Here is a 9,525-nt window from a genome sequence, read left to right on the forward strand (position 1 = left end):
TGAGTTGGTACCCAGCATCCATCTTCTTCAGTACTTTTGTCATGGGAATCATGGCTACTACGAAGAGTAGTGGGGACAGTGTCACCTTGAAAGATCCCTCTCCTGATGTTAACCTCTGCTAGTCTTATCCCAGAGCTTGTAAGTACTGTATTCCAGTTGTGCATTGTATTTTTAAGGAAGCTGTGGTGTTTTCCTCTGCGCCATATATTTTCAGGCATTCTGTTAGCCATGTGTGCGGTATCATGTCGAAGGCTTTCTTATAGTCAATCCATGCCATGCTTAGGTTGGTTCTCCTTCTCTTACATTCTTCATTACCATTTTGTCTAATAGGAGCTGGTCTTTTGTACCCTTACACTTCCTTCTGCAGCCTTTCTGTTGATGGGGGATGGTGTTTGTATCCTCTAGGTAGTTGTATAGCCTTTCACTGATGTTACCTGTCAGTAACTTCCACATTATTGGTAGGCAGATGATAGGCCTGTAGTTATTTGCTATATCTCCCTTGTTCTTGTCTTTTTGTACTAAGGATGTTCTCCATGTGGTCATCCATTTGGGCGCATGGTGGTTTGTGATACATTGCTGGAATTGTTCTGCTGTTCGTGAGTGTAGGGCCTTGAAGTTTTTGAGCCAGTATCCATGGACTTCATCAGGACCTGGGGCTTTCCAGTTGGGCATTTTCTTTAGTTGGTGTCTGACTGTGTCTGTCATGATCTATGTGAATCTTTGTTTTATTCTCCCCATTTCATCTGCCTTGATTTCCTGGAGCCATGTTGCATGTTTGTTGCGTGATAATGGATTGCTCCATATGTTTTCCCAGAGTCTCGCACTTGGTTCGGCTTCAGGAATTTCCAGGTGGTTGTCTTCCTCTCTTAGTTGGCTGTACTGTATAGTCTTTTCTGGTTCCGAAGAGTTTGTTCTGTTGGTATCCCTTATTCCTGTTCATGCACCGTTGGATCTTATGTGCTTTGGCTTTAAGCCTCTGTTTTATATTGGTATCCCTTATTCCTGTTCATGCACTGTTGGATCTTATGTGCTTTGGCTTTAAGCCTCTGTTTTATATCTTCTATTGTGTTGTTTAGTCCCTTCTCGTGTACTTTGTATTTCTCATTCAATTCCTCTCTTGTTTTCTTGCTTCTTAGCCTCTTTTCTGCCATCTCTTTCAGTTTACTCAAGTCAGATCTCATCACCATGATTTGTTTTTCCAGGTGCCTTTTCCAAGGCAGTTGCTGTTTTGGTTTCTGTTGGGTTGGTTGTGATGGTGGTGTTGGTGTTTGTATCCCCATGAGTTCTACTACTAGTCTTGCTCCTGCATATGCCAGGTTATTTGTTTCTGTGATACTGTGGTGTGGGTTAGTCTCATTATTTCATTAACTTCGCTTGTTTTTTTCCTTAGTTTTTTTGTGTTGTAGGCTTTCATGGAGGGGATCATTGTTCATTCTATATCTGGCTTCATCCACTGTCTGATCTTTTCCACCCATTCCGACCCCTCTGTTACATCTTCAGTGTTCCTCGTGTGTCGTTGTTTGGTAGCTCATCATTCCTGTCGTTTTCTGTGTCATTGTCTCTTAGTTTGTCGTCTTGTCCTTCGTTACTGGGTGTTATTTCTCTTTCCAGTTCCTCTCTTTCTGTTTTGGAGAGCCAGTTCTTTTTCTTTATGTTCCTTACTTGGTCTGCCAGCCTCTGTTCTGTTTGAGGGGTGTTATTTCTCTCATTCCAGATGTTGACCTGCCTCCTTCTATATTCTCTTACTGTCGGGTTGCTTCTGATGTAGCATCTGGTTTGCCTCAGTAGCTCCAGTCTCTGGCTGCTGGTTACTGTCGTTGTGTTGATCAGTTGCTGGATGACGACCTTCAAGTACCTGACCATCCTTGTTGCCTGCCTTTTTAACCTTCTTTCTCCTCTCCCTTTATACATCTCACGCCTCCTACCTGCCTGTCCTTTTGCCAGAGTTTGATGGCTCTCTTCTCTTCAGCATCCTTGCACATCCTGATTCTACCTCTGTCTTCTTTTCCTTATATACTGTACCTTCCCTGATGTCACACCACATTTCTTTCTTCTGCTGCCTTGTGTATGCCTGCTTTCATTAGTTTCCCAACCTATCACTGGTGCTATGTTTACTGACATTTTCTTCTTACGGGTACTCCTTTTTGAGATTATACTATTTCAGTTCCAAGTTTTTGTTCTTTTGACAGTCTTACTTTGTCAGATCAGACTTCAGCAGTCCATGTTGTGTGAAACATGCCTCACCTGGTGTAACTGATAAGTTCTTATATTTGATGTATTTGTTATAAGAAAATCACTGCTCATGTCATCATATTCTCTCTGGGCTTCTTGAAAAGACTTTTTACTAACTTAAGTTCTTAAACTTGAAAGAATTCCAGTAATGCTTTTCCCTCTTCTCTCTTCCATGCGGTATTTTTCTATCACATCATCAAAATCAACTGTGTTAGTCCCTGCATAGCAATTTAGGTTCCCCCCCATCAGTAGTCATTCCTGTCATCGCACTTCCTGCTGCATTTACTAACTACATCGTTTTATGATCTTAATTGTTATGAGTATACTGTATGGAGAACACATGCATACCATTTTCGTTTAAGATTATTCTAATCTTCATTATTCATTCATTTTACATTCCGTGTCTGTCATATCTGCCATTGGGTCTTTGACAAATAAGCCCCTTCCATTTTGTCTCGTCTTGCCAACTTCTTTATATCACACCCTGTACACAGCAAATGTAATTTTCTTCTAATCAGCATCTCTACCACATTAATATTCCATCACTTGTGGTTATATATATAACAGTAATTGGTGATATGAAATAGATTAAACCTAATTTAGAACTATAACATTCTTCATTCAAAAATGAAAAAAATCCCACATGTAAATAATTTAGTCAAGTTTTTCATTGATTTTACTCATCTAACCCATGGCATTTGATTAGCATTGCACATACCTATCATTGATTACATGCAGTACAGCTCAGCATTAATGGTAAATTTGATTCCTTCTGTGACTTGATTGATGTATCTATTAATAATAATAATAAGACGTAACAACAAAATTAACAGTAATGCATATTTTTTATAGGAATGTCTAATTACAGTCATGGGTAAATGTAAGCTTTTGGATGTGAATCCCTTAAAGAAATTTTGTCAGATTCTTCAACATTTTCCATTTATTTTGTAATTAATACTATAAGAATTTTAATTCGTTAAGTAAGGTACTATTCTTTATTTTAAGAGAGCTCTGTGAAATTTTGAAATTTTCATTCTGTGGTTTGGTTAAACTATCTAATAATATTGGTAAAAACGTAGTCCTCTGATCACGCTAAGGAAAATTCAGAATTTTAACTTGAAAGGCAGGTTAAACTTTCCTTCAATAATAATAAAAATAATAATAATAATATTATTATTATTATTATTATTATTATTATTATTATTATTATTATTATTATTATTATTATTACTAGTGTTATTAATAGTATTATTAAAAAAGAATAGCCATCTGGATGTCCCTGAGGTTATATTGCAGTTTCTCGATCTCCCAAATAAGTTTCTTTGTAGCAGCATCTAAATTATATAACAGCTGTCCAAAGTTCATTCATTCCTTAATGTTTTGGTTTTCCTATACCATTTACAGAAAGGTGAATGGAACCAGGGGTACAATTATGCCATATTTATAACCACAAGTTGCCTTACAGAGATTTTAGGAGACTCTTGATTAGCTGTTGAAGCCATGAAGGGGTGCCTCTTCATATGGGTTGGAAGCCAACCAAAAATTGCTTAAAATCTCTGCTATCCCACTTGTGGGTGGGTATAAATGTGGCATAACTATACCCCTTGCTTCATTCTCCTATCTGTAAATGGTAGAGAGAACTACTGAAACATTGAGGAATAAATGAACTTTGGATAGCTATTATATAATTTACCTGCTTCAACAAAGAGACTCATTTGAGAGATTAAGAAACTGCAATATAAAGTCAACGGCATCCAGACAGCCATTCCTTTCAGTGAAGTTTGTTTAAAAGAAGGTCTTTTTCCGATATATGATTATTACTGTATTGTAATAAAATAATATAGCAGCACAGCAGGCGTTCCTTATATGTTTCTCCTATTCTTCTTACAGTTGTTATTCCTCCTTGTGGAGTTCATTTAATAAGTTCCCAAATGAAGGAATGAGTGATGCCCCGTAAATAGATTAACGCAAATCTATTATACAAGGAAATTAAGGAGCCCCTTGAAAATATTATATCTAGAGAGGTGAAAAGGAACTGTAAGCCAAACTACATTTACTGAAACATTGACACCCATAAAAAGGGAACCCTATCTGTTCCATCATCTCAAAAAAGCAAAATGGCTCAGTTTCCCCCAAACCTCAGTATCCCACAATTGGCCCTCATGACTTTGACTCAGAACTATAGTTACATTAGGAGAACATACAAAAGAAAACCCAGAAAGAAATAAGTATAACTTAGGACCAAGGCGTTGGATTGACTACCTCGAGTATGAGGTGGTATATGTAAGGGTCTTCCCAGTTATGGACCATATGTCACTAATTTTCCATCCACACCAGTTGACTTTCATCCAGGTTCCCATGGCTTTGGCTTCATTAGTTTGAATACCTTGAGAATGGAAGGAGCACCTTGTTCTCCAACCTTGGACCGTGCCATAGCCATCCATGGTCATAGGTTTGAGTTCCCTTGCCTGAGGCTACAATCGGGCATTTATCCTCTTTTTTTTATTCACTTTCTTATTGTTTTGAAAAGCGTGGAAGACAGGCTGTTGACAAACAAAAGTTGCTTGGTGGATTATCAGGAAAGTGCCTTTGTCTTTAATTAATCTTTTCCTACTGAAAGTTTTATTTCTAAATCTATCTTGACTGTCTTATCCCAGTTGTTATGGCAATCTGGCAGATTTAATTTTCCTTACAAGGTGTGTACTCTGAAGTTGCAGAAAAACTTATCTCTAAGCCACTGTATAAGTATGTGGGATCTAAAGGATTGTTAGCTGATAGTATGCATATAGGAAGCAGTTAGGTATGTGCGATGCTCTTTTAGACTTGACTGGCCGTTTGCAAGGAAACCTTGGTAAGGGTTTTGAGTGCAGAGTAATTCAGATAGATTTCAGTGCTGCTTTTGATTTAGTAAATCAAAAGGCACTTATTTATAAGCTCAGAATCTTGTAGTGGGGGGATATGTTTTAGGATTACTTTGAGATTTCCTTACAGGTAGGCAGCAGCTAGTTGCTGTGGACGGGATCTTTAGTGAACCAAGACCTATTTTGTCTGGAGTTTCACAGGGTAGTGTTCTTGGTCCACTGTTATTTTTAGTGTATACAAGTGATGTGGTTGTTGGCCTGGAAAACAAGATTGTTCAGTATTCCAATGATGTGACATTTGTGAGTATAGTAAAGTCTTCACTTATGAGAAATGAAGCTGCCCTCAGCCTCAATAGGGACATGGACTGGATCAGGGAATGGTCTAGTCAGTGGATGGAGTGTTGCTGAATGAGTCTGAAGCTTTAACTATTCTTGGTGTAACTTTTGACTCACATATTACTTTTGAGAAACGTAATGAAAATTTCAGCAAATGCCGCATGAAAGTTAGGTACTGTTCATCTGTTTTAAGTTGTTTATGCTTCCTTTACTAGAATACTGTTCTCCAGTGTGGATGTCTGCTCCTGCCAGAGATATATCTCTTTTAGATAGAGTGGTTCATGGTGGTAGGTTTCTGTTTCCTAATAGTAGCAGTTATGACTTGGACCATCGATGGATGGTCTCTTGTTTGCCACTTTTTCAAAAGTTGTATTTCAACAGAAATCTTTCACATTCACAATTGATCCCTGCTCTCCTTTACCTGCTGAGAGCAACCAGATTTGCTGAACAGCAGCACCAATATGCAGTAAATGTGCCTTGCTGTCGAACTTCTCAGTTCCAAAGGTCCTTTATTCCTCACACCATTGGACTGTGGAACAGCCTCCCGGAGTATGTTGTGCAATTGGAACCTCAGAAATTCAAGCGAAGAATCAATGCATTATTACTCTGATGCTATTCTCCTTGCATTTTAATACATTTTTATCTATTTATTAATTTATTAACATATATATATATTTTTTTTAATAAGTGGGATCTCTTCTTTATGTATTTCTCTTTACCTCCTCTTACCTCTTCCTAATGAACACCATATTCTTTGGAAGCTTGAATTTCAAGTCAGTGGGCTTGTTCCATATGAATAGATTTCATCTTCTGAATAATAATAATATAACTGTTGAACCTCATCAAAACTTGGGAATATAATTGCACTTATGACTATGTTCTGGACAGAGTATAGATATAGAAGAAATTATTTTTTGTACCTGATAAACATAGGGACTAATGACAGTGAATTAGTTGCAACTATTCAATATTTAAACAGAGTGCCTTCTTTCATGTAACTTATAGAATAAATGTATGTAACTCTGCTTAAAGTGTATCCCTGATACCTTTGTTCAGAAACATTAAATGAACTCCACAAAAAGGAAAAATAATTACAGTAGTAAGAACTTGAATCATGAAAAAGATGCATGCTGTACTACATGTATATTATTTTATGAAAAGCGTTTGAGAGAAGGCCTTTTTCAGTATTAATATTATTTTTTATTCAGTGCCTACTCATTCTTGTAGACTAAGCCAAAAACCATTTAATTTTATAAAATTTATACAGAATAGATTGCTCATATTTGAAAAAGTAAAAGAAAAATATCAAAGAGAAAAACTGTAATATTACATTTAGATAAACTTCATAGATAATATGTGTTTGGCAGCTAAAGCACCAGATAAGTTTAAGGCTTTGAGATAACATTTACAGTATTACATTGATGTATATGCTGTATTTTTTCAGCTTGACGAATACATCGACCATCCTTATGTTCATGAGGTTAACCGCTATTTTGCGAAGTGCTTCTTGGAGAGCCGTAGAAAGGGAATGAAAATAGATGCAGTTGATATGTACACTGCATCTTTTAATAGAAATCAAACTATTTACAGTATAAAATGTACTGGAGATGATATGAAAGGAGAGGAGTCCAGTGTTGAGGGTGCTGATAGCAACCCAAAACTTTAAGTTTTTCAGAAAAGTGTAAGAAACAGAGTAAAGTATTGTAAAAATGAAATTTTATCAATAATTTATTCTTTGAACCATTAAGTCAAACTGACTTACTCAGTGTGTGTGACATATTGTAAGGATAGTTGTGTGTGTGAGTTCTTTTTCCTGAAACCATAGCAGTTAATGAAAAATTTATCAAATTATTGGTAAACTACGGTAATAGTTAATCACACTGATAAGAAGTGTTATTATAATTGAGAATTCCAAGTACAGTGGTTTCTTACTCTTCCGAGGTAAAAATTCCTAGCTTCTGAAATGAAAAGAATTTTACTAAAATATAAAATTTCGTTGTGTATTCATCACATACAGTACAGTAAACCCCCCATATTCGCAGTCTCACGATTCGCAGACTCACCTATTTGCGGATATCTTGGTGGAACGTATATACTGTACACATTATTCGTGGAAAATTTGCCCATTCATGGTATTTTTCACTGAAAAATATTAAAAAATACTGTATTTTCATATAATTTTCATGACTAAATGCACTTTTTGTGATAAAACTATTAAAATACTCAGGTATAAGCATTTTTAGAGGGCTTTTTTTGTGTTTAAACTATCAAAATAGGCAATTCTAAGTGTTTTTAGAGGGGTTTTAAGTATTTGCGGATTTTAGCTATTCTCGGGGGCTGGGGTGTGGTACACATCCCCCACGAATATGGGGGGTGTACTGTACAGTATATGGTTCTACCAGCCAGTAAATGATAATTTTGGGAAATGAGTCTAGGAACAGATTAATGGGTAATGTGGTGATCATATGAAGAAAATTTTTGAAGTTTACAATTACTTCTATAAAAACGTATATTTTTGAAAGTTTACTCTGTTAAGATCTCAGGTGGTATCATAAGTTTATGAAACCTTTTTAACTAATTTTGGTCTGTTCCTGCCAAGACCTTCTAGGTATGTATGATTTCCTTGCATAATTTTTCCTTCACATATTTTGATTTGATGTATATTTTATTTCATCATATCGGAGATTATGAACTCAAGAAGTACATCAAATGTTAACTGACACGTAGGATCATTGAAATGCCCTCCGTAGTCATTAGATAGTGTAAATATTGTAAGTGAATAGTGACTGCAAATGAATGGAGGAAGCTGCTGACTGTAGAAAGGCACAGACAAGTGGTAAATCAAGATGTTTCAAGACCTATGAAGGTAAGAAGCGCAAGCTATGAAGAAAGAATAACATGTGCAAGCATTCATTAGCTTAGTTTATGTGAAGTGCAGGAATGTAATAAGAAAAGGAGAAATGTAAATTTTCTGTAAGTTGTAGAATAAAGTCATCATTGAAGTTGAAATCTTTTAATTTCCCTTTTTAGGAGCTACAGGCATTTTATGATACTCAGTTTCCAACTGGAGCACTTATTCGCTATGTGGAAGGTAGATACTGACATATTTTAGCAAAGGTTAGAAAAAAGCTTTCCAATGAGGTGATGAATGCTAGGTTAATGTGGCAGTTCCAGCACCCTGGTTTATGTCTGAATCCAATTGAACTCCTGTTTATGATTCAAGTCCATTATTGAGAGGGTAATCTAATGTGCATTAAGTCAGAATTAATGCACTCTGTGTATCCCATGTTTTCATCTGCCTTTTTGTGATTCATATATCACCCACTGAAGAAACCCCACTTAATGAAAGACTGCCTTTTGAAGTCACATGGCTTCATCACAGAATGTTGTATGTTGAGGCCATGTGTCAGAGAGAAAAGGTATTCCCCTGGTTTGACCCTAAAGATCTCTTTGTAACATAATAGGTGAAGCAAGGTTAAAAGTGTGTGTGCAAAATATTGGGAAGAGTGTCAGTGGAAGCCAAAGTTAGAAAGTTTGAAGGGTCTTGAGTCAACCCTCCTTTATACTGGGTGAAAATAAATAAGAAATGGTGATGATGTTGACTTGAATTGTTTACAGTGCATATTTGAAGCGTGAGAACAGTGAAGATTTGTAGAAACGTGATAAAAGGTGAAGGCTAGATTAGTGTGTATTGAGATGGTATGATTAGTTGGAGGATAGTAGGAAGGTGAAAAAATTCATTATTTGGAGGTGTGAGTTAGGAGGAGAGGAATCTTTAGAAAGCACTGGATAGGCCTTGAAAAGGAGGTACATTATTAAAGGGAAGGACATTAATATCCAGGAAGCGGGAGTGTATGTAAGATAAAGGTGAATAGTGTTGGTGCATAGTTGGGGGTTCACCATGCTGCTGATGATCCTTTTGTTTAGGTGTATTAAGTGGCAAAGTATGAGTGTGGCAGTGGCAGTTGCATTGTTATATTTCTGGAGCCAACCCCTGTTATGTAGAAGTTTCTCAGGAATGTTGAGTGGTTGCTTGTTGCTGTAGGATACTTCATGTATTATCATTTCAGTGATTTCTTCAACAGAAATATTTGAC

The 9,525-nt window shown here is 36.5% G+C and overlaps 1 protein-coding gene across 5 annotated transcripts in view; it reads left to right on the top strand.

Annotated features, from left to right (window-relative positions):
- Positions 1-8,431, top strand: part of LOC136848738 (uncharacterized) — a 29,765-nt gene extending 21,334 nt beyond the window's left edge. For all 5 annotated transcript variants that reach the window (XM_067121288.1, XM_067121286.1, XM_067121284.1 and 2 more), the window contains exon 8: positions 6,874-8,431. In XM_067121288.1, coding sequence (XP_066977389.1) covers positions 6,874-7,095 — 222 coding nt within the window. In that variant the 3' untranslated portion in view covers positions 7,096-8,431. The remainder of the gene's footprint in view (positions 1-6,873) is intronic.
- Positions 8,432-9,525: the final 1,094 nt, after the last annotated feature.

This window comes from Macrobrachium rosenbergii, chromosome 19, assembly GCF_040412425.1.
Source record: "Macrobrachium rosenbergii isolate ZJJX-2024 chromosome 19, ASM4041242v1, whole genome shotgun sequence".
In the NCBI taxonomy this organism is placed as follows: domain Eukaryota; kingdom Metazoa; phylum Arthropoda; class Malacostraca; order Decapoda; family Palaemonidae; genus Macrobrachium; species Macrobrachium rosenbergii.